At 37.6% G+C, this 26639-nt stretch overlaps 2 protein-coding genes and 1 long non-coding RNA gene across 4 annotated transcripts; 1 reads left to right on the forward strand and 2 right to left on the reverse strand.

Annotated features, from left to right (window-relative positions):
- The first annotated feature begins 10119 nt into the window (after positions 1-10119).
- On the forward strand, positions 10120-11253 carry LOC110913547 (putative F-box protein At3g16210). The gene has a single exon (XM_022158367.1). The coding sequence runs from the start codon at positions 10120-10122 to the stop codon at positions 11251-11253; it is 1134 nt and encodes a 377-aa protein (XP_022014059.1).
- Positions 11254-11746: 493 nt separating this feature from the next.
- LOC110909566 lies at positions 11747-13915 on the reverse strand. 2 transcript variants are annotated; one of them, XR_004881320.1, is made up of 7 exons: positions 13586-13906; positions 13255-13335; positions 12765-12954; positions 12521-12593; positions 12268-12340; positions 12016-12136; positions 11747-11927 (listed from the first exon to the last, which is right to left on the reverse strand). It is a non-coding gene; the product is annotated as an uncharacterized LOC110909566 (long non-coding RNA). The 2 variants fall into 2 exon arrangements; XR_002575457.2 differs by having other exon boundaries at positions 12765-13473; positions 13586-13915.
- Positions 13916-14032: 117 nt separating this feature from the next.
- Positions 14033-14686, reverse strand: LOC110913546. The gene has a single exon (XM_022158365.1). The coding sequence runs from the start codon at positions 14684-14686 to the stop codon at positions 14033-14035; it is 654 nt and encodes a 217-aa protein (XP_022014057.1).
- Positions 14687-26639: the final 11953 nt, after the last annotated feature.

The raw sequence follows: 26639 nt of genomic DNA on the forward strand, positions 1-26639 counted from the left end.
TGGAGAGATCTAAGTTACGTGACCTCCGGAATCCTTGCGATTAATCTGCGGTAACATCAAGCGGGACCAGGTTATCGTTGTAATCTCGGGGAATTCTTCAGTGTCGATCAGTTCCCAACCAAAACGAGTCTTAGCGAGGTCCACGTGCATCCCTGCTTCGTTGATTATATGACCTACCAAAGACGCCTCTCGAACCTAGAAGTTACATTCATCGAGACTTCGTGCGGTATGGCTCCTCCCTTAGGGCTCTTCTAATAAAATGCAAGAATGTTTGTGATATTCTTTTCTCTTGGGAAAGATTCGATACGTCATCGAATAACATGGTTGGTTCACATGATACGTAGAGCTGCGGGTGTGATGACCACCCCAAGGTCATGGGATACAAAGTCGCATGGCTGAATTGCGTCGGATATGTCGCTTTAATAATCTTTTCCCCTGGACTTTCATCTGATAAAGCTCGTTCCATGCAACTAGTCAACGGGTCGTCAATATACGGTCATAGCAAACGGTTCCTTGACTGTCGCCTTGATGAGTTCCCGATAATCAGTACACACACCAAAAGGCTTATCCTCATGGATATATCTGGGCTTTCCAAAGCGAAAACTTGGTCTGACAACTTTCCTTGTCGAACAGTTCTCATAGTGGCTTATACTGCTCTTGCACCCCTCCTGATGCAAGACAGTAAGGGTACGAGTATTCGGAGCTTCCTCTGATCATGAGATCAACGAGTTTCTGACTAATAGTTGTGGTGATATGCCTGAAAGTTCTTCGAGTTGCACATTGAGATTAGTCACAACAATTGGTAGATTCTCGTTCCTATCGTCCTTTACCTGATTATTAGGGTTAGTTGCTACTACAGTGAGGTCATCCTTTCATAGATGCTTTCTGGGCTGTCATTACCAACATGATGCAAATCTTCTCACCACTCTGGTACTTCAATGCATAAGGTGACACTAAATTTCTTCTCACAGGGTGCGTCTGAGTGATTTGTCTAGTTAATGAACCATTACTGACTACTGTATCATAACCACCAAGGATAGTAGAAGTGAGACCGGTGTCGAATGCCTGTCTCCCGTAAGGTCGAGTTTATGTCCCAGCTAACATGTGCGGTCGCAGTTGACTCGCCATCAGCCGGTTCCATAACATGTTTGGTTTTGCGAATCATCAGGGTTAAACAGAATTAGGGCGAAGCGATTTACTACCCATCCAAACCACCATGTTGTTATTGTCTTATCGTTGCTCACATCAATTCTAACTTCCCTTTCGTGCGCACCACTTCCGGTATAATTGTCACAATCACGCGGATTCCTCCCGTATCGTCATCGCTCTCTTGGTTGGGGTCGTTTTGAATTACCAACGTCCAATGCATGCCGAAGGCACTTTCATTTCCCTTACAGTAGGCTACTATTACAAGTACCTGGGTGTCACGAATACTGTTGTTCTAATGTTGGTGCTTGAAGCCGAACGCCACGTTCTTTCACCACAATGTCCCTCTCTTCACACTTCGTGCCGAGTTCCAAGGTACTACTCGTTGTGTTGGAATTTACACATCCCACACTAAGATCTGTTGTCATTGCTAAAGTCCAGATTGGTTTGTAACAGTTGACTCCCACGAGTTGCTGACCAGAGTTAAGTTTTAGATTGAAGTCAGTTCGCTGGTGTCCGTTGCTGGTAATCGGGGTCGTCCAAATACTAAAGTCGGTAGGATACCACACTCATCCTTTTGTCCACCATTCCAGCAAGTGATTCGAATTATTCCCAGTGTGTTTCAAGAGTGTTGCAAAAGTGATCGCACTTCGAGGTTTAGAGCGTTAGTGTGTTGGGTCCAAACAAATGAAGATAAGTGAGGACGGTAATAACCATTCATTCGACGCTACCACATCCAACTCAGGGACGTTCGCACAAGCACCTAGCATTCTACACAGTTTGCTAGGCGTTCTGATGAGTGTTCAGGCAATGTTTGTTAACATCGAGGTTCGTAAAGTTTGATGAGAAGTGAAAAGTTCGTGTCTCAAAATTTGTGTTCATGTAAGAGTCACTCACTGCTATGCCTCCTATAGGCTGTTGTGTGTCACATTAATCAAATAATAGAAGTGAGAAGCCGTGTACACAATGGGGGTAAGAATACTTGGTACATTCCGTACCAGCTTGATAGGCTGCTAAAGCCTCAGCCACGCGGGTGTTGATTAGGTCGGTCCACTCAGCCTGAGTCATGGTGATGTTGCCACGTCCGTGCCCTCGTTCACTCATGTTTCTATAGTTGGGAATAAACCGATTTGGAAGTCGAAACAAGATGAGAGTCAAGTATCATACTGATATTTACGTACTACTAAGTTCACACATAGTAGGGCAGAACCCTCCTCACGCTCGATAAGTCTCACTGGGACTTGCATGCACCCCGCGTTATTATTAAGTGTGCACCCATAATAATAAGGCAATTTGCATGCTTATCTCAGTGCTTCTTAGCTCGCGCTCAAAGTTTCCCCCCGTTCAAACAACACAACAGATGATATCACAGGTCTAGGGCTCACATGAGTCGATGTGTGGGGTCACGCTATCAAGTCACTATGGTGCTAATTGTTTCAGCTCATATACATTGTGAGTGTGTGACTGTTAAACAAGTAATGTATAAATGAGAGGGAAACGAACCTTGCAATCTGGAGCTGAGTGTCATGATCGATTTTCGAAGTTGTTCGGTTATAGTCTGGTTTTATAAAACGTTTTAAAACCTAGTTCACTATAACCAGTGGCTCTGATACCAACTGTAACACCCCCAAAATTTCACCTGCGGAAACCCCGCGAGGCGTGTTATGCATCAGAGTTCGAGCCACCAATCACATTGAACCAATGATAAATATTTGAATAAGTCATGACATTAATTTACCAAAATAAGTTGTCAACATAATATTAAATCTCAAAAATGGTGTAGCGGAAGCATGTACTAAGTTGTTTAGCAGTTGTTTCGTAATAATGCTTAAACCAATGTATCAAATGTAATTTAATCCAAGAGCCTCGATCCATGACCACTCCAGCACTCCCAGATAGCAAGCTTCCCAATTCCAAGATACCTAACGACCTGCGAGCATGTAACACGTGTATCAGACAAAGCTGGCGAGTTCACAGTTTTAGAAAACATTTGTTACCCGTTGTATGTAAAACCGTTCAATAACCACTGCAAGTAATATTGTTAATATCTCATTTCCAAACACGGACGGCTCACGGACTGCCCTTCCCACGTACTCCTATCTAGTACTGGGCCAGACTGGGTCATTAGTTCACCTCCGTCCTCTACAGGCACGGGGTGAGGGTGCCAAACCTAAGTAGCGCTACTAACTAATACCCGATGAGGGACTTACAAAGGATGATAGGTGAGATCATTAACCAATATACTCGTTTTTACCCAAAGACTCATCCCCTCCCATGGGATACCCACTGACTGTCCCCAACCACTGGGACGCATGCTCGAATGTAGTGAACTCACCTTAGAGTGCTCGGTAGGATTATCTACAAGTCTACCAGTTGATCAAGTATGTCCTAAAGGAGTTACCGATAACAGTGAGTCATACTCATATATATCACAGTTTTCGCATTCAACAAGTTCACATAATGCTCAAGAATTATTCAAGGTAAAAGTAATCACGTATTGTAACACATAACCAATTAACAACACTTGACCGTTCGTTGCGTTATTAAATCTAGATGCGGCCCAAATCCCCAACTCTTGAATAAAAATAACCAATCTAATCAACCAACTTCCTATATATGTATATGTTCCCTATTCTGGTTACCCAACACCAAACCACAGCCACATATGACCATAAATTCTGAAATTCATTCATAACTAATATCCATCATCGATTAACAGTAGGAAACAACTAATCACCATATCATTATTCCATATTGTTTAGGAATCACTAATAAACATCCACAGAAAGTTAAGGTTAAGCAATTATCAATCTAAATCACATAATAACCAATTACATACGATCCGAAATTTCGTAACCGTCAAACATCTTGCAAGGTATCGAGATTCTCTATTATCATGCTAAAATACATTGATAAGCATATAGTAGTCAACCACCCTTACTCATTGAATGACAGAATCGTTCATATGGTCTCAATAACAAAACAAGATCACATGTGTTACATACGAGCATATAATTCACGATTTACTGATCTATTATCAACAAGATTTATATATATGTAAACATGAATTGGTTCACCAACAAAAATTATGTAATCGCTTAAACAATGGTGTGACTAACCGAGAAGTGTAGTGACCGGAATAAAGGGCTGGAATGATTAAAGAACGGCGATGATTGCCGATGATCTCTAAGGAGGAGAGGGGACGCAGAGACTAGGGTTTGCCAAGGGTAACTACCGCACATAAATACCGCACCAGAAATACACAAACGAATCGCACATGGGCTCAACTTGGGCGGCAGCCCATGTTTCATCGAGATTAATTTGTGGCAAATGTTTGACAAGTCAAGTGCTTTATTCATACATGACTAGCTTCTAAATTACAACCATTGGACCTTTATTCATACATGGCTAGCCTCTAAATTACAACTATTGGACCTTTATTCATACACATGGCTCACGATCTGTTGCTTTGTTTGTCCAAAATTTGCACATGGCCACTCATTGACTAAGGGGTGTGTGGCCGACAACTTTGAGTCACCAATATAAATCACATGCATGGATACACTCCACTACTAAAACCCTCACGTGATTATACTGACAATCCACTATATATATTGATTGGACCATAAAATGACTTTCACAACTCAAGCACATGGTTGTCAGGTCTAGATGTTATGTATTAATTCAATATCTTATGTGTTAATTCAATATATCGATTGGCCTAATTACATTCGTTCATTGCCTGTCCATGGCCAAGATATAATACTTTACATGGCCGACAATTTTTAATCATATGATTGTGAATCAAAGGCAATCCTATATTGTTACTTGCATTGGGCCGAGAGATCATGATTTCCACTAAAGGGAATTGGCTTATTATATCAACAATATCAACTCATTGGGCCGATCAAGTGTTAATATAATTACAGGTCACATGGGTTACTTATTATATTGCGATAAATTCTTTCATTACTCATTAACAACCCTACGTCATATTAGCTCAACTATTCATCAAGTAGGTTACAGCATCAAATATGAAAACAGATTTATGATCAAACCATAGCATATGATCATCCAACACACTAAACAACACGTATCTTGTAAGTTCATGTATAAGGGGTTTCATGGATAATCATTCGCACGCACGCAAACATGTTATGGATCGAACGTAAGAACACGCGTTAAAGGTTGTGGGATTTGGGAAATGCTAACCTTGGAAATACGGATTGTCACAGTGGAGTTGGAGAAAGAGGAGGCAGTCGAAAAAACTGATGGAGTTTTAGGGGAAGAAGAAAATGATGATAGTGAAGAGAACTGTGTGGTTTATAGTGAAGGAGGTGTTGTCAATGGTAAAACATGTTTAGTATGTGCAGCTTATTGTCGGCCTAAGGTTGTTTCATGTTGCAAGTCATGTTACAATAACTTCTTGACTTCATTTAGAGTTTAGGTTTACTTTAAGTAATTTGTGTTTCAAGTATGTTTATCATTTATTTTAAGTTATTTATGCTTTTGAATTACTTTTGTTTCGTTGTTATCTTTGAAGTTAATGTTGTTTTTTAACAATTGGTTATATGCTATAAGTTAAAATTATTCTGACAAATAATACCACCAAAAGAATCAAAACAAACACTCAACAAGCTATCACGAGACAGAGGGTCAGATCAGTGGTTCATCACTCAAGGTGCCACCGCAAACCATGCCAAGGAAGCCACCTACATCTGACAATGCAAATAACTAGACAATAAGAACAAACCAATCAACAAACACGAATAATGCATTACATAGATTCAAACAAATGTCACAGTTAATGCAACAAGAAATTTAAGGTTGATAAGATTTTTTAAGAGTTTTTAAAAAGATGTCTTTATTAGTGTAAAATATAACTTTTATCAATAGTTTAAGCTTTTGTTAGAAAGTTTAAAAAAGATAAGTTTCGGTTATAAAAGAATTCAGATAAAAAAAATAGCTGGGATATAAATCTTATAGGTTTAGTAACCGATTATGCAGTTATTATAAAGAGGTTACTAAGTCAGCCCACTTTCCCACTATCCCATGATTTATTAACTGTCTAAATATAGATTAACTTCCCTGAGAAAAATTCGGATATTAGCTTTATATAATGTAGTTCTATGATTTTTTTGTTTATCTTAAAAAGCATCATATTCAGTACCTTTGCAGAACCAGTTGGAGAAATAAAGTATGTTTTCTTAATCTCTTTAGATTAGCTTTTATTACAAATAGGTTTGTTTGTGTTTTTGTTTTTATAGTTTAAACAATGCAATCAAAAGCATTTAGGTTTGTGATATGTGTGTTAATGAATGTAGACCGTGTTTTCATCAAATGTGTAGAATCTAACAGTCTCAGATGATAACTAACTTCTGTAAAATGTTATATAGAAAACACATACTAAAACAGTTGTGAACAACAAGAATTGTGTAAATATATCCTTAAATTCAAACAATTTTGTATTAAAACAAACAAATAGGCATTGTAATGAGTTTGAATCAGTGGTTAGAGTCACTTACAGTGCCATAATATATGATTAATACCATGGGCTGCAAGATGCAGAATAGGTCTGTAAAATGAATCCACCAAAAGAATCAAAACAAACACTCAACAAGCTATCACGAGACAGAGGGTCAGATCAGTGGTTCATCACTCAAGGTGCCACCGCAAACCATGCCAAGGAAGCCACCTACATCTGACAATGCAAATAACTAGACAATAAGAACAAACCAATCAACAAACACGAATAATGCATTACATAGATTCAAACAAATGTCACAGTTAATGCAACAAGAAATTTAAGGTTGATAAGATTTTTTAAGAGTTTTTAAAAAGATGTCTTTATTAGTGTAAAATATAACTTTTATCAATAGTTTAAGCTTTTGTTAGAAAGTTTAAAAAAGATTATGCAGTTATTATAAAGAGGTTACTAAGTCAGCCCACTTTCCCACTATCCCATGATTTATTAACTGTCTAAATATAGATTAACTTCCCTGAGAAAAATTCGGATATTAGCTTTATATAATGTAGTTCTATGATTTTTTTGTTTATCTTAAAAAGCATCATATTCAGTACCTTTGCAGAACCAGTTGGAGAAATAAAGTATGTTTTCTTAATCTCTTTAGATTAGCTTTTATTACAAATAGGTTTGTTTGTGTTTTTGTTTTTATAGTTTAAACAATGCAATCAAAAGCATTTAGGTTTGTGATATGTGTGTTAATGAATGTAGACCATGTTTTCATCAAATGTGTAGAATCTAACAGTCTCAGATGATAACTAACTTCTGTAAAATGTTATATAGAAAACACATACTATAACAGTTGTGAACAACAAGAATTGTGTAAATATATCCTTAAATTCAAACAATTTTGTATTAAAACAAACAAATAGGCATTGTAAGGAGTTTGAATCAGTGGTTAGAGTCACTTACAGTGCCATAATATATGATTAATACCATGGGTTGCAAGATGCAGAATAGGTCTGTAAAATGATTCAGTCTCTTAAGGATAAGTCTAGCTTCTGTCCCTCATTTGAACGCTCCTGTTAGCTCATTAAGACAGACAAAATCTTTAATAATTGATTCAATAATGTAGTGATAAACATAAAAAACAAAACTTACAAAGAGTCTGTCAAGTTTTGGATCCAGCACAACTCCATTTGTCTATGTTCTAGAGCTTATCTAGACCACGTCTTTATCTCAGTGGTAACATACTCACTTCAAGGAACAACCCTAGACCTATCAAACTACCAAAACTCAGATCTGTCATATTTGAACAATTGAAAACCTAAAATCCGAAAAGTTTTACCCGATTATGAAGAACCCTAATATCATCGTTCCACAGCCGTTAACCCTAAGAATTGCGGAAATAGAGGTCGAGCATGTGTCAATAGCTGAAACCCTAAAATCCAAAAGGTATTAATCGAATCCGAATAATCCTAAAACCATATATTGATAACCATTAAGCGAAAAAATGGCGAAACACAGATCTGCAGTCGTTATCCTGCACAAGCGTTTATCATTGAAGGTGTTAATCGAATATGAAGAACCCTAATCGAACAAAATAGTAAGATGTAAAAGACGCTAGGGTTTAGAGGGGTAAAAACCTTGAAAGTTTGAAACGATTAAAGTGATGATACGTATGACGGAGCTGAAGAGAGCGTACACAAGTGTAACCATCTTGAATCGCCATGGAATCTGATGATGAGGATGAAATCGAGATGCAGAGAGAGACGATTTTGGACAAGAAAGAGGCTGGATTCGTCACATTTGTGGCTAGGGTTGAGTTAACTAGCATTATGTAGTATCCATTTCTTAAAGCGGATTATCCGTCTAATATTGGTAATTCTATATCGAACCCGGCCCATTCCCAATTTGTGTTTAGATCAAACCTGGCCTCTTAAGTGAATATGGCCCAAAACCTCAATTCATTATATAATAACCTGGCCCATTTGTATATATAGTTTAGAAATTGCATTTTTTTTTACTTTTAATTTTTATTGATAATTATTACTTTTTTGTTCTTTGATTTTTATTCTTTTAATTTGTTATTAGAGATTTTTTTTAAATCTTTTATGGTATTTGTATTTGTTATTTATAGAAGATGGATGAAGATTACACTGTAGCTGATTTTTCTTCACTAACTCACTATGGAGTATGGTATAATCTTAGTGTTGTACGTGTTGAATTTACTTGGTATGATGTCAGCAAAAACAAATTACTACTTATTTTACTTGATAAAGATGTAAGTTCATTTATTTATTTATTTCGTTTTTTAAGTTTACATATATTATATTTAAGTAACATACTTTATATTATAGAGAAGAAGAGTTGCAGCAATTGTCCCCGCTAATTTGGTTCACTTATTTGATGGCATGGAACTCGTGGGTCATGTTTTTTCGGTTTCTCATTTTCAAATTGAGAATTTCAAGTTTAATGATTATCCATCATACAAAAGCTACTTATTAATTTATGGTCGTATCAAAATAGTTATAAATGAAAGCACAAAATTTACTCCGTGTATACATGAGGTTTCAAAGGGTTTTCCGTTGTATCCATTGGTGCCGTGCTTTAATGTTTTGAAAGAGTACAAGGGTTTTCACAAACATATTGTTGGTATACATAAATTCTTTCTATTTTTTTTGGATTTGTTATATATATATATATATATATATATATATATATATATATATATATATATATATATATATTTTATGCGTGTGTGTGAAAAGTCTAACATGTTGTTGCCTTTATTGTAGATGTTATAGGAAAAATCATCAAGGGGAAAAGAATAAAGCATATGTTTACTTTTAAGATTAATTTGCAAGATGCTACGTAAGCCACGTTTTTATTATTAATGACCTTAATGTTTTAAGTAACACATATATGTAGAAATATTTTTTTTAATATAATGTGTTTGATTATTTTACAGTGGTCACGTTATAAAGTTGCGTCTAGACACATCGAGGCATATAAATATTGTACGAACATATCGTGCAATATCCAGTAAATCTATCATATACGTCTCTCAACTCAAGTTGGTCTATACGTCGTCAAGTATGTTATAGGCTTAATACGTATTTCTTATATATTTTAATTTTTTAAATGACCTATGAATATTATTTGTAACACATGTCTGCTTTTTCAGCAAGGATACGGAGTTTACTAAAATGGTTATTGAACCAGATGTGCATGAGGCACACTTGCTTAGATCTATGCAACGTTAAAATTATTGTTCATGTTGTTTAATGTTTTGGATTATTTAGTATTTTGTACTTAATATGTTTTGTTTTTTTATTTGTTTACCTTTTTTTTTGAAAATTTTAAAATGTTTTCCAGTTTAAGATAATAACCTTATGTATTACTGTTGTCATGTAGCTTTAATTTTATGAATGAATGACATTTTATAGGTAATTTTATTCATAATCATGTGCTAACAATAATTATACTAATATTACTTCCAGTGAGAAATGAGTACGAACAACCTACAATCATGCAAAAGAAAAAAGTTTTTACATGGCCATGGACGACAAAGTTCTTCTATTGATGATCTTGGTCTTGACATTCTTGTGTATGAGATATTAATAAGGCTTCCTGCAAAGGGTGTGGGTCGGTCAAAGTGTGTATGCAAGGAATGGTTATCTGTTCTATCGACACGTCATTTTGCTATGATGCATTGTCGTCACATATCTACATCCTATAACCAGAAATTTATAGCAATTGATTCGCGTTTATGTTCTGTATTCCCCCTTTCGTGTGAAGATTCAGGTCCATTATTAAACTCCAGAATCTTACTTCCATTTGAAGCGCCTTGGAATAAAGTAAATATTCTAACAAGTTTTGAAGGATTGTTATGTGTTTGTTTTCGTAATACTGGCAAATTGGTTATTTGGAATCCATTAACTCGTGCATTTAAAGAGGTGTCCAGCTCAAATAGTCGTGGTTTATATAAACCTAAGTCAGATGCAATTGGGTTGTATATGGATAAGACGGATGACTACAAGCTTTTACACATAAAGCGTAGGCGTGGTAGAATGTGGGTTCATGTATATTCAAGTATGTTTGACTCGTGGCACAAAATCACTTTTGCAAATAAACTTCGTTGCTGGCGTGGAAAGCCTATTTGGTCTAATGGAACTTTTTGCAAAGGTGTTTTATATTTTTTGGTTAACTGTTTTATTGAGAATAAGGGTGTTATGTTGTTTGGCTTTGATGTGGAATCAGAGAGATTTAGGTTGAAAACCTTTCCAAGATTTCCACATGCTTACTATGATGGAAATTTAGTTGTTGTTCATAAAGAGCTTCATGTGTTTGTTACTCATGGGCTTCCTAATTGGACGGTTGATTTGTGGAGGATGGAAGGTGAAAGTTGGGTGAAATTATGGGTTTTTCCTTGCATACAGCCTCCTATTATTTTATCATGCTCTATTACACATATTACAAGTACTGGCAGGTTTCTTGTCGTATCAAATGATGGAGTTGCTAATGAAATTGACACGACAAAGAAAGGGGTTGATTGTTTCTTACCTTTAGTTTGGTTTCACGGGTTACAAGGAGCAATATATACCGAGACTCTTTCTTCACCGGATTTTTATTTCGATTAAGTATGCGTTTTTGCTTTGTTCGTTTTAATGTTTCGTTGTTTGTTTAGTGACATTATAAATATGTTTTATCGTTTTGTTTATTATGTGCTATAAGTATTTATGTTATTATGCCGTTGCGGGTGCCCGGCCTATGGACGGGCTCTCAACTAGTTAAAAAACATGTACAAGTACAAAATAACTTTTTTGGTGCTGTATTTTATGCTTTATTTTATGTTGTACCATAGAGCACCAACAAATATACCACCAAATAATGGAATTTATTGGTGCTGTTCAATAACAGCACCATTAAATCTCCAAACATACCATCAAAAAAACAATATAGAACTAACACGTGTCAAATAACAACAAATCTATATAGCACCAAAAAACAAATCTCATAGCACCAAAAAATAAGACAAGAAAAAAAATATAAATTTTTTATATTTTTGCAAAATTTCAAGAATTTTTAGCAATATTTCCTAATATAATTTCAATTACACACAAATGCACATGCTCACCACAAAAGTTAACTAGTATTAAACAACCCAACAACCCGTTCAAGTATATGGAATTACAAAAGTATGAAATAAAAACTAAAGCTTACTAGATCAAAACATCTTTTTAATAAATCACGACATTAAATCTACCACTAAATTCTCAATTTGAGATTCTTCGAACCCTTCTTCATTCCAAAGCTAAAAACAAATAAATACAAAAGTCAGATTTCAAATATATATAATTTAATGCAATAAACAAAGTTTTTGATTATTTACAAAAACTCACTTGGTTAACCAAATCATGTTGTATAGAGTCGATAAACTCTTTCATGTGTTTGACTACCATATGAAACCGTCACTTCCTCGCGAGCGTGATAGGGAGATAGCAACTCACATTTGGCCGGGTTCTGCAAAACCATAATTAATTTTTTAATATATATAAATATATAACATGTCTAGCAAGAACGAATGGCTGAGATGCATAGCCATTACTTGTAAGATCAACAAGTGTAAAATAATATTGATCATGATTACATACCTAGATCTAATGCCTTTGACAGCTCAACAATCGAAGTCGAGAGCACTCAGTGGTGGGCATCCGAGTCTAGAATCTGGTCATATTTAAACAATAGCCCTTTGTGTGAATCAAAAACTAACTCCAGTAATATACAACTTTCGATTAGTTTCTAGCATAGAGAAGAAAGGAAGTGTATAGGTTGTGCTTTATGGTCTTGCACCTAAAAATGCCAACTTTCTACTTAAAAAGAAATTCAAGATTTGCCACAACGTACCATAGGAAATCTGCATTGAAATAGGCCCTAACCAACCAATCCAACAAGTGCCATACCAAGAGAGATAGTGAATCTACAAAAAACGGAACACAAAACAATATTGTTCATAAAATAGATAACATAACATTCTCAAAGAAAGTTACTGGAAAAAGAACTATGTAAGAAGATGTTGAATTCTTATGAAGGTCACCATAAAATTCAAGTTTAACATAAAGTGTAAATGGACTAATGAGAATATATGCACCTTGAACAAAGTAGAAGACATCAAAGCAACATCTTGTATAAATACACCTAACTTGGCTTCACTCAAGACCTGAAGGGTCAATTTGTGTTATAGACAAAAGGGGTACCATTTGTTTATTTAATTATAGCTCAAAGAATCCCTAAAAAATCCTTGCATGACGATGAAGCCATGAAAGAAGCTGCTACGTAACCTGGAAAACAAATATTAAGCAAGAATGATCAAATGCACATAACCTACTTTAAAATCAACATATAGGAGCAAACTAAAACCCACAAAAACGAATAAAAAATCAACAGATGATAATCAAATAATCTATGAGCTAACATAACATCATGTAAGTAAGTATTTTAGTTAATAAAAGCATGAACTCTTCAAAAAGAGATACAACCAATGAAGCACATGGTACACCTCTCATTGCACAAAATAGTTACTAATTCATATTCATACTATATAATAAATATGCTAAAAGTACAAAATGTAAGAATTTTACCTTAGCATTTATACCATAAACCTTCTCGTTTGAGTATCCATTAAAAGACATGGTTATATAAATTTACTATATAGTTCCTATCTGCATATAAAGAGCATTTAACCATTAATTAATGCATAAATAATAATAAAATTGGTTGAAGCATTTCACCGAGCAATTGGTGTGCGTCTTCAACCTATCAGATTTCAACAACACCACCAGAATCATAAATCTCAATCCCTGATATATGCAAACCAAAACTATAATCTATTTACAAAAGTTTTTTAACCTGCACATTTTAAATATAAAACAAGAAATAAAAAAATGTAGATGGTTAATGGCATAAAAATACCTTCAAAGGGGGAAATTGGGGAGAGAGGACTTAACATGTCAGACCGACGATCGAAGCAATGTTGGGTCGGCTTCTAATGTTGGAGTAGCGTGGTGAATCGCCACCCACTGCTGCCCTTGCAAACAGTCGTTGATGTTGATTGGGTTTAGAATCCATAGTACTAAGAGGGAAAAGAAAATGAAATTGCATAAGGGAAGTAAGAAAAAGAGGTGAAGGTAGTCTAGGGTTTTAGGGGGAAGTGGTTATTTGGGAGGGATGAATTGTAGGGATTTCATTTGAATTTTTTAGGAAATGGGGAAGTGGTTATTTTTTTTTTTTTTTTTTGAATAGCAAACCTAACTTTTATTCCAAACGAATGTTCCGAGCCAGAAGCTTAGAACAATAAACAAGGTACAAATACACTAGAAAGAAATGGCTGGAAAATTATAACTGCATTATACTAGCTGATTACATGTTCCAATTAAAATCACACCACTGTTGCCATGAGATTGATCTGCAGTTTGATCTTTGTTTCAAGCCTTGATACGAATCATCTTTTATATCTTCCACCGCTTTCTGAACGGTTCCCGGTTTACCTTTAAAAATCTTTTCGTTCCTTATCTTCCATATATTCCATATTGTTTGTAGGGTCACCGCATGAATCGCTTTCCTTATGTAACGACCCCTTCGTATATCGATTATCTCGTGCAGCATATGTTTTAACGATCCATCTAAGTTGACTTCAGGGCACTTCACCCACCTAAGCACTGCATTCCAGACCTGTTTTGCGAAGCTGCACTGCATTAAAACATGGTCTGCCGACTCCTCTGCTATACCGCACAATCTGCAGGTATAGTCCGGTAACGACATACCTCTTTCCCTTAGACCCACAGCCGATGGAATCTTATTTTCTACAGCCCGCCACGCGAACATGTTGCTCTTTCCTGATGCCCATTTATTCCACACAAAGTCCCCAACCTGGGTATTTAAATCAATCTGATGCGCCAGAGACTCTCTAACTTCTTTTACCGTAAAACTCAACCGAACATTATCTTTCCAAAACCATATATCGCTGCTTGATGATATCTGATGCTGGATCAGTAACTCATTCAGATCTTCCATCACCTGTTTTTCAGTCTCCGTTTCTGGTGCCCTCACCCATGCCCAATCCCATATACGACCCCCGCCATTTGTCTTGTAACAGTCTTTTACTAACGCTCTTTTTTATGTCGCTAACCGGTATAATTCTGGGAATTGAGACTTAATTTGATTGTTACCCAGCCATGTATCCTCCCAAAACATAGTTTTGTCCCCAATCCCCACTTTACTTCTTAGACACGCCGATGCATTTATATTACTTTTCGAGAATTCCACACCGATTTCTCCGATATTTGGGAGGGATGAAATAAAACATAAATATTTATTTTCACTTTTTGAGAAACTAACGTATCTTTATAAAATTTGAATTATTATGGTGCTATATACAACTTACTGCCTCAAAAAATCAATTCTATGGAGTATTTTAGTGCTATTAACTACTTTCAGCCTCAAAAAATCAATTTTATAGTGTTTTTGGATGTATGTTTATTTAATAGTGGGGTAATGTTGTTATTTAGTGCTTTGTATTAGAAGAGAGCACCCAAAAATTAAAATTAACACCACCAAAAAATTAGTTTTGTACTAGTTGATAGAAATAACTATAAATAAAATTAAATCTAAAACCTACACAGTAGGAAAAGTCCAAAGAGAATAAAAAAATCAAATCTAGTTATGGTTTACCAAAATCTATATAAAAGTTGCAATTATTGACAAATGAGCATATCTTACGATAGATTTGAAGACAATGATATTTACATAATTTATGTTAAAATCATTGTACTATTTTCTTTTTTTTTTCTATAAAGTAACTTTCATTAAACACATTCACCCTGCCAAAACCAGCAGGAGAGCCCTACCGATCGAATATAAATCATTATACTATTGATTCGAGATTGACTATGACAACTGAACTATTTTCATTAATCCTCAGTCTGGTTTCCTTCCCCATGTAAGAGTAGTATAGAAAGTGAGTGCACGGATATAAAAGATAAAACTAAGGTAGCGTTCGTTTCATGGAATGGAATGGAATGGAATGGAATTAGGAAGTTTTTCTTTAAAAATTGATCTTGGTTGGGGGAGGGAGGAATTTGAAATCCCATGAATTTCTTTAATCAATTAAATTTGTGACTATTTCAACATTTCATTCCATTCCTTCATTAGAGTGAAGGATTTCTAAGGAATGTTGAAATAGTCACAAATTTCATTAGAGTGAAGGATTTCAAATTCCTCCCTCCCCCAACCAAGATCAATTTTACAAAGAAAAACTTCCTAATTCCATTCCATTCCATTCCACGAAACGAACGCTACCTAAGAGAAATTTGACAAAACTATCTTACAATCAAATTAACTTCCTAAAGATAAAACTATTAAATTTGTAAGGATGAAACAAAATCTGGAAAACTGAAAACCATCTTGCAATCAAATTAACTTCCTAACGGTATTTAGGAGCTAGTCTGATAGTTTGTCGTTCAAAAAGAAAAAAAAAAGTTTCATACATTTGGAGAAAATGTTTGTGGGTTGCTAAAATTTTGGCAAACTCCTATATGATGGTTTGTCACATAATCCGTCTTGTTGAGATGTTTCCGTCTATTACTTACTTATGAGCCCTAACAACTTCTGTAACCCGATCCAAACTTAATGCAAGTTTACATATTTTAAGTAGACATTTTTCTAACTCATTTAATACAACTATGAGTTTTGTGGCATTTGTACAAATGTGAGTGGTTATAAAGTGGGTATTGCCAACTAAACTGGACATGATTTTTTTTTTAACATGACATGAAGTGCAGGTGTTATTGTGTTAATATAATCTCAATCTATCATGATTTACATGCACCTTTTTAATAAAATAAAATTAAATGGTACAAGACACCAAAGTATGACCTTGCTTTTTGTAGGTAAGACAATGGAGTTTATTGAATTATATTAACGGGTTGTTTTTTATATTAAACAATGAAATTAGCATGATAAACATAGGCTTCATATAAAACAATGAAATTAGCATGATAAACATAGGCTTCATATAAAACAATGAAATTAGCATGATAAACATAGGCTGCTAAGAATAATATATCTCATGTTTTAATGTAAGTCATAACTCTTAAACTGTAATGAGTTATAAATTTTGAATTTTTATAGTTCTCCTCATAATTTCACTACTTTATTTCTGTTCGATCTTATTTTAGAAAAAACAAATGTAAATTGATATTTGTAAGGATAAGCAAATGGTACTAGGTACCGGTTTGAAACCGGTACCGAATTTTCCGAAACAAAATATTTTTGATACCGTCATTGGGCATTTTTGGTATCAGTTCGGTACTGACACGAGTTTGACCTTCAAATACCGGTACTAAACCGTATCGTACCCGTTAGTTATTTTCGGTACCGGTACCATTTTTAAGATTTTCGTTATCGATACCGATTGATACCGCGCTCATCCCTAAGTGATCTGGTGCTAAAATGCAACTTCCTTCATAAGACATCTTGTTGGTGCACTTGTGTCTGTACTTTGTCTGTATTCGGTCTGTATGTAAACGATGTCCTGGTCAGTCCTGTAAGTTGACAAAGTCAACCGTCCTCCTGGTTTGACTTAGTCAACAGTTGAAAGATGTCTGTATCGAAGGATAGCCTCGAAGGATACTGTTGATCCTTCGAGGTGCTCGAAAGATATGCTTCGAATGATTAGACCTCGAAAGATGATCTTTCGAGGTCCCTGCTTATCCTTCGAAAGCATTGTATCCGAAAGATGATCCTTCGGACCATCTATCGAATCCTTCGAGAAGACCTGCTGTATATGGGTATATATACCCATGCAGTGTTGAGGACAGAAGATAGATGCACACAGATAGTCACACCGAGAGATAGAGAGTTGAGAGCATCCTGTCCGAAACTCTCACACACTTAGAGAGTTTATAGAACATTTCTGTAAACATTGAGCTTGTAACCGAACCCTCATTGCATTAATACAAGTTGTGTTAATCGGTGAACTTGTGTGTTTGTTTCTCTACTTGCTACTAACTCGGTTTGCTTGCTAGCTTGGATTCCGCACTCGCTAGTAGGTTTGTATAACAAGGTTTAGGTTCGTAATCCTCCGCGAAAAGGGACCTACAAGTGGTATCAGAGCCTCGCTCTTTACCTTGTTTAAAACCGGGTTTTTACAAGTTTTGGTGTGTTGAAACACTTGGTTTTGCACCTGTTTTTACTTGTTTTCCTGCATTTTCTTTGAGTAAAAACGTGTCTAAACTAACCGGGAGTGTTTAAAGTTGGGTTGGGTAACTTGGAAATTGGTTTTTTTAAGAAACTTTGTGTTTTCCGGCCAATTTCCGGTGTGTTTCCGGTGACCGGACTTGGTGGATAAGGCTTGCCATTTTTGGGCATTGTTTTTGAAAGTCAAAAAGTTGGTGAAGATCCGTGTGCAGAACATACCTTTCTGCCGAAAGTACTTCACCAACCCATCACCTTTTTCACCAACCTATCACATCAGATCAGTGTGTGTCAGAACCTCTCGAAAGATATCTTTCGACATCGAAAGACTATCCTTCGACATCTGTCGATCAAGGAAGGCTCGAAAGATTGTTATCCTTCGACCCATCCTTCGAAGTCTGAATCATATCCTTCGAGAAAGGAATCTAATCGAAAGACAAGTGTCCGAAAGATAAGGATTTAGCTCGAAAGATAAGGATCTTTCAAAGGAGAATCCTTCGAGCTCTTGAATCTTTCGAAATCATTGTTCGAGAGTCAACAGTAATCTTTCGAATACTGTTGATCCTTCGAACAAGGTTATATCTTTCGATTGTGGTCTGTTTGTTGTTAACAGGTTTCTGTGATTTCAGATCCTTCGACCAGGGTCCTTCGACTGGGAGTGATCTTTCGGGTGCTCATCATCCTTCGAGACTTGGACATAGAATTTATTTTTCTTGTTAAAGATGAATCCGAGTTGGTGGGGAAATCCGGCTCCAGACAGTGGAAAATACATGAATACCAGTCAATCTCCATCATGGGCAGAATCTCCGGTATCTACATCCTCACAAACAAATGCCACTCCAGCTGGTCAATGGGCGTTTGTTTCAAATCAAACTCCGAGTATTCAAAGTCTTCTACTAAGCGAAAGTGAAACCGGAAGTTTGAACAGGCCTCCAAAGTTGATGCATCTTAATGAATATCCGGGATGGGTTGATCGTTTCCATACATACATTCTTGGTCAAAATACAGAGTTGTGGTTGCGGTTCACTACGGAATTCGATCAAACTATCGAGGTTGCTGCTTCTTCTACAGCTACATTTGCCGATCTTCCTGATGATCAAAAGAAGACGTATGACTTAGAAAAGAAAGCATACGCTATTCTCACTCAAGCACTGAGCAAGGATATTTATCATCAGTTCGTCAGTTTCAAGACTACGAAGAAGCTGTGGGATGCATTGAAGACAAGAGGAGTAGGTAATGAAGCCACACGTCAACTACGACGAGATCTACTGAAGAAAGAATTCGATGGCTTCACATGTATGGATAAGGAGTCCTTGGGAGATATGACAAGCCGCTTCTATCATCTACTTACTGAGCTGACCAACTTTGAAGTCACAACGACTCCAACAGAGGTGGTAAAGAAGTTTGCCGATGCATTGCCTCCTCAATGGAATAACTTCCTGGAAATCTTAAAGTACAATGGAACGTTGAAAACTACAAATATCAACGATTTCGTGCAGCTTCTGGAGAACAAGGATCAGGAAGAAACGTTGAAGGCAAAGAGAGTTGCAGTGCCACAGAATCCAGAGATGTATTATGGCACCTCCACTTCTTCATCAGTGAAAGCCGGTTCACATGCTCCACTTCAAACGGCGTTTGTCACAAGCACGGATATGTATCGCAATCCAGTGCAAGTTCCTGTAAAGCCACCTCCAACCACAGATCTGTATGGAAATCCAATACAACCACCTCCTCCTCCTCCTGCTCAACAACCACAATATGCGTGTTATGGAGGAACATCATCTGCTGCAGGTCAACAATCAAAGCCAAATACAGTACAGCTTGACACTTCAAGTTTCTCTAAAGTCAGTGTAGAAGTAGCTAAGGAACACATGGAGCTACTTAACACTGTAGTGAGCGCGTACTGTGGGTTGATAGAAGGTCAGATTGGAAACATTAATCTGACACAAGAAGATTACAGGCAGATTGATAAGGAAGAGATGGACTTGATGGATATCAAGTGGGCCTTTGCGAGTGCTGTGAGAAGAGCAAAGGATTGGATGGAAAGTACTGGCAGAACCAGCTTGGAAAGTAAGCGAGACACCAAGTATGGGTTCGATAAACAGGCTGTTAAGTGCTTCAACTGTGGTGAACGGGGCCACTTTAAAAGGGAATGTACAAAGCCAGCACAGCACGGGAATCAAAATCCCTTCAGAAACCGAGGCAACCAGCAGAATCAGAACAGAAACACTGAGCGTTCATTGGTGCCTGCAAATAACCAAACCAACCGAGCACTTGCAGTTCAGGTGGATGAAGGTTGTGACTGGTCAATCCAGTTGGGTGCTGATGCTCCTGATGGAACAGCATGTTTTGCTCAGATTGTGAAGGAGCTAGTTCACACCAGTGGTGGAGAATCTTCTGCCAGTGGTGATGAATCGTCTGAAGATGAAGACTCCTCTGGATACAGTAGGAGTGTTGATGAAGAATCATCCAACTCTGGTGATGATCATGTGGGTGAGACATCTAATGTTTCGGATGATATTGACATTGATGAACTCTTGGGGGAAGCTGTAGAAGAAACTCAAAGAAGATCTATTCTGGTGGATCAGGCTGCTTACTCTTCGTCTTCTCTCCATTCAGCCTTTATGGCTAATGTCGACGGTTCATCAAGTCAGGTATGTGTCGATGAACCCACTGCTATTAACTGTGATGAATGTGATAGATTGCATGCTAGGTGTGCTGATTTGGAAGGAAACATGTCTGAGTTGCAAGCCAAACATGATGCTTTACAAGCTAGTTTGTTTGACTTGCAAGACAAACATAGTTCCTTGAGTGCTGATTGGTGTGACTTGCAAAGCAAGCATGAAGCTTTGCAAGAGAAATATGATGTGACATTCATCCACAATCAGAAGTTGACTGTGGACCTCTCTAAATGCACAGAAGCCAACATGTTTTATGAAAACCATGAAAAAGAATTTAAGTCAGTAATTGAAACATTAAAGAAGGATAAAACAGAACTGACTAAAATGGTTTCAAGAAAACAAACTGATATTAATTTGTATATATCTCGCCTTGAGAGTATGCAAAAAGAGATGGCTTGTGTGAAAACCGAAAGTGATGCGATCCAACTCAAGCTAGACAGTTATTTGAGTTCTAGCTATGTGTTAGACCACATCATTGACGTTCAGAAGGAAAAGAGAGATGTCACTTGCATAGGGTACAAGAAGTGTCCACCACCAGTGAGACATAATTATGACGCCATGCCTGATGAAGAGGACAGAGTTTTCTTTGAACCTTCTGTGCCTCTAGATGTTAAGGAGTTTGCTGCAGGACTCGGATACCAAAAGGAAGTATCCTCAGATTCAGATGTGTCAGCAGATACATTTGTGAGTGCTGAACAGAATCAAGATCCTCCAGTTGTGATTGAGGATGCTGATTCGTCTGATGATGAATCTGATGATACTGTCCCAGCAAAGTCTGATGCGGTAGTCAAAAATGAGGACATACCTCTTGAGAATCACATTCTATGTGATCCCCCTGTACAACCCGCTAAGACTATTGCAACTGAGTCCTCATCTGCAGGAGAGCCGGAGAGTGTGAATTTGCTGTACACTCTAGTTGGTGATGATAAAATTTACTCAGACAAAGATTTTCCCATTAAGAATGTTAATCAATCCTTAATCTGCAAAGTCTTTGAGAATTCGACGAGTAAGTTCTTGGGAAAGGCAGGACCTAAAGTTACAGTTACTCAGTGTCCTCCTATTCCAAAGGCTGAAATTCGAAAACAATTTGGCAACAAGAAATTACCAACAGTGCCAACACAGCAAAATCACACCAAACCCAAAGGTAAAACACCGGCTCAAGCTAACAAGAAGCCGAACCAAAAGAAGAAGAAGAATGTTAACTTTGTGAAATCGACGGGAACAGACAAAATTGAAAAGTTTGAAAATCAATCTAACTTAGATTTTGTCAAGAAAGCTATTGTCGAGAAAAGAAATGAACCAAGCAGTTCAAAACCTAGTACCTCGGGTTCACAAAGTTCAACATCATCGGCTAGACGATCACATGATTCTTCGGGGTTTGTAGAACGAAGATCATGTTTTGAGTGTGGAACCATTGGGCACATTATTAGAAACTGCCCATATCTTCATAAGCAGAAAGGAAAGGTTGATGATCCCCGTGGCAAAACTGACCGTAAGCCAACTGTTTCCACAAAACAAGATCCCCGCCTTGTAAAAGAAAGGGAAAAGAAACAGAAACGCCAACAGGTCAAAAAGATAGAAAAAGCGATTAAAACCGATGCGGTTCAAAAACAATCTGTTGTTGTAAAACCAGACAATTCTAAAACTTCAAATCATCAAGAAGTTAAACTTTTAAAGAAAAACACTGGTGAAACCAAACAGACTTGGAAACCAAAAACGGTTACTGAATCAGGGGGACCATCACAATTCACCAACCATCAAAGACAAGAAGTTATTGTCATTGATGAAAATGGAAGACCCAAGACCACAATGGCTTGGGTCCCCATCTCCAACTAATTCATTTGAGTTCATGTGCAGGGTGCTTCAGGAGGAACTATCAGTAGTCATTGGATTGTTGATAGTGGGGCATCTAGGCACATGACGGGCGACATGAAGCTTCTCTACGACGTTAAATCTATTAGAGGAGGTTATGTTGCTTTTGCTGGAGATAAAGGTGGATACATTACGGGTGAAGGAATGATATCTAACGGGATTGTCAGCTTTGACAAGATCAATTTTGTGCAACAACTTGATCACAATCTTCTTAGTGTTTCTCAAATCTGTGACAAGCAGTTCTCAGTACACTTTGATGCTAATGGATGTTATGTGCTGAAACCCGGCTTCAAAATTCCAAAAGAATGGATTCTCTTGTCGGCTCCAAGGATAAATGATTTGTACGTCCTTGACATGAGCCAGGCTATCACTACGTCTGCACAAGCAACATGTTTCGTTTCCAAAGCCACAGAAAAAGACACTATCTCTTGGCACAGACGAATGGGTCACATTCACTTACGCAAAATGAATCATTTGGTTTCAAATGAATTGGTGAATGGTGTTCCCCTCAAAAATTTTCATCTTCAAGACGTCTGTGTTTCGTGCCAGAAAGGAAAGCAAACAAAGAAGAAGCACCCTATAAAGAAGATCAACACAGTGGCAGTTCCTCTTGAACGTTTGCACATGGATTTGTTCGGTCCTGTCAAGCACAAGAGTATTCGGGGTGATCAATACTGCCTCGTGGTTACTGATGATTATTCAAGATTTTCTTGGGTTGCGTTCATGGCACACAAGAGTGAAACCTTTGGTATTATCAAAAACTTGATCATTCAGATTGAGAATTTGTATAAGTTGAAGGTTAGGCGGATACGTAGCGACAATGGTACTGAATTTAAGAATCATTCCATGGCGGAGTTCTGCACTTCAAAGGGTATTCTTCATGAGTTTAGTGCAGCTTATACTCCTCAACAGAATGGTGTCGCTGAACGTAAAAACCGCACATTGATCGAGACTGCTAGGACAATGTTGGTAGAGTCGCAGCTACCCATTCCATTCTGGACTGAAGCTGTGGCCTCTGCATGTTATACATTGAACCGAGTCCTTACAGTCAAAAGGCACAACAAGACCTGCTTTGAGCTTCTTCAAAAACGGAAACCAGATTTGTCTTATCTAGAACCGTTTGGAGCTCCATGCACAATCATCGATCCTAATGGAAAGTTTGGGGCAAGAGCAATTGATGGATACTTTCTTGGGTATGCCACCCCTAACTTACGAGTCTGGAATCTAGAGACTAAAAGGGTCGAGGAATGGTCTGAGGTCAGAGTACAAAGGCACACCTTGCCAGTCAAAAATCCGGGTCAACCTTGGATGTTTGAGTACGATGACTTTTTCAATTCGATCAATGTAGAAGCCGTTGAAGAAAATGTTGCGGCTAGGATGTTTTTCGAGAGTGACAATGCAACAGTTTCACCGGTGGTTCGTCCGATTCTTGTGAATCAAGAACCATCTTCTTCGGTGAACAACAATACTCTCAACAATGAGGATTTTCATGATGCAAACGAATTGAACGAATCTTCAGAGGATGATGAATTTCTAGATGCAGATCAAGAAGCTCCTACAACAGCAGTTCATGGTACTTCAGAGGGTACTCCTCCAGTGGATACACATCGAACAGCTGAGACTACTGCATCATCTTCTTCGTCAATTCCGGGTCTTGAATTGGTTGTTGATCTTAATCTTAACAACCTGGGTATAAATGTTCCAGTTCCAGATAATCCAGAAACAAGGATTCATAATACCCATCCTCAACAAAACATCATTGGAAATGTGCAAAGTGGCGTACAAACAAGAAACATGTTGCGAAACAACAACAATGCAGGCTTGTATGCAGCTATTCGAGAATCCGGGCAACAAAACGACTGGTCCTTCGCGTGTTATGTCTCACAGGAAGAACCAAGAACGTGGAAAGAAGCCTTGAAGGATAATGCCTGGGTTGAAGCAATGCAGGAAGAACTGCAACAATTCCAGAAGCTGGGTGTCTGGAAACTCGTAGAGAAACCTGCTGGATACAAGAAGATTGGTACCCGTTGGGTTTTCAAATGCAAAAAGGATGACCGCGGAGTTGTTATCCGAAACAAAGCACGTTTAGTCGTTCAAGGTTTTCGTCAGATTGAGGGGATCGACTACAACGAAGTCTATGCACCAGTGGCACGTCTCGAAGCAATTCGAATCTTTCTAGCCTATGCGTCCTTCAAAGGATTCAAGGTTTATCAGATGGACGTGAAAAGTGCATTCTTACATGGTGTGGTTGAAGAAGAGGTGTACGTCGAACAGCCTCCAGGTTTTGAAGATCCTATCCATCCCGATCGGGTTTGGTTGCTCAACAAAGCTCTTTATGGTCTTCATCAAGCACCACGAGCTTGGTATGCAACCTTATCTCACTATCTGCTGGAGAACGGTTTTCGTAGAGGTCTTATCGACTGTACTCTTTTCATCAAAGAACAAGATGGAGATCTTCTTCTGGTACAGGTATACGTTGATGACATTATTTTTGGTTCTACTAATGATGTCTTGTGTAGGGAATTCGAGCGCATCATGCAGGATAAATTCGAGATGAGTGCTATGGGGGAAATGACCTTCTTCTTGGGCCTACAAGTACAACAAACGGAGTCTGGGATATTCATCCATCAGACTAAATATGTTGGTGACATCTTGAGCCGGTTCCAGATGTCTGATGCAACGCCCATTGGTACTCCATTGCCAACTAATCACGGAATTACTCCAGACTTGAAGGGAGAAGCTGTTAGCCCTTCTATCTATCGCGCCATGATCGGATCTCTCATGTACCTCACAGCATCAAGGCCAGACATAATGTACCCAACGTGCCTGCTTGCTAGATATCAAGTTAACCCGAAGGCCTCACATCTTGCTGCTGTTAAAAGGATTTTTCGTTATTTGAAGGCGTACCCTGACACTGGTCTGTGGTACCCTAGGGATAATAACTTTGAATTGGTAGCTTTCAGTGATTCTGATTTTGGCGGATGCAAAATCGACGGCAAATCCACAACGGCTGGATGTCAGTTCTTAGGAAATCGCCTAGTCACATGGCAGTGCAAGAAGCAGACGTGTGTAGCTACATCAACATGCGAAGCTGAATACATTGCTGCCTCAAGTTGTTGCTCCCAAGTTCTTTGGATTCAACAACAAATGCGGGACTACGGTTTTGAATTCCTAACTACTCCTATTTACGTTGATAATTCTGCTGCTTTAGATATCACTAGAAATCCTGTGCAGCATTCGAAGACCAAACACATCGAAATCAAATATCACTTCATACGTGATTGCTTTGAGAAAAGGCTAATCGATGTTGTTAAGGTCCACACCGATGACCAACGTGCCGACTTATTTACCAAAGCTTTTGACAAATCAAGATTTGACTTTTTATTATTGGTAAACGGCATTAAGGTCAAGCAAGAGTAAAACCAACATCGGAAAATCATTTTTGTAAATACCTTTGTGTTTTAAATTTGTCTTAGTTTATTGATTTTAGGGGGAGTAAATCCAAAAATCAGAAAATCCAAAAACATCGAAAAATTTCAAAAACACAAAAACAATAGAAAAACAAAAATGAGTTTCCTGGCGAGCAAAAGAGAAAATGATAGTACATCAGTGGTCTATCCAAACCTCTTTAAACCTTAAATGAAAAACGATAAGCAGCTCTATATAAGATGTATCGGTAGGCTCACAATCATTTTAAAGTGTGCAGGGTGATATAAATCTTAATCGACTGAAGACCAGGTGGGAACCATTCATTGGCATATGGTCTTAGTACCGAAATTTCGTTTGATAGATTGCCGAGGTTCTGAGATATTCGGTCTTTATGCTGCTTATCATCTGGGTATCATGGTTGTATCTTTTACCGAAAAATAACGGGGACGCAAGTCTAGATCTTCCATGATACTATACATACGTGTACATATTGCATACTGCATTCGACCTCAATAAGTGATAAACAATCACATGTCCAATTCAAATAAGTGATAAAAATATCACATCTATCCGGGTGTCAAGTTCGTCTCTCTGCTGTACGGAAGTACTGACCTGTTCATGGACTTGCACCTGTGCCCTCATGCATACGAAAATCAAGTTCCTCCTCAATAAGTGATTATATCACATAGGACTTGTTTTCAAATCAAAATAAGTGAGTATCTCACAATTTATACGGTCAAACAGAGGATAACCGGTATACTCACCGGTAAGATGAACTCTCGTGCATACCT

Source organism: Helianthus annuus, chromosome 15 (assembly GCF_002127325.2).
Source record: "Helianthus annuus cultivar XRQ/B chromosome 15, HanXRQr2.0-SUNRISE, whole genome shotgun sequence".
Lineage (NCBI taxonomy): Eukaryota > Viridiplantae > Streptophyta > Magnoliopsida > Asterales > Asteraceae > Helianthus > Helianthus annuus.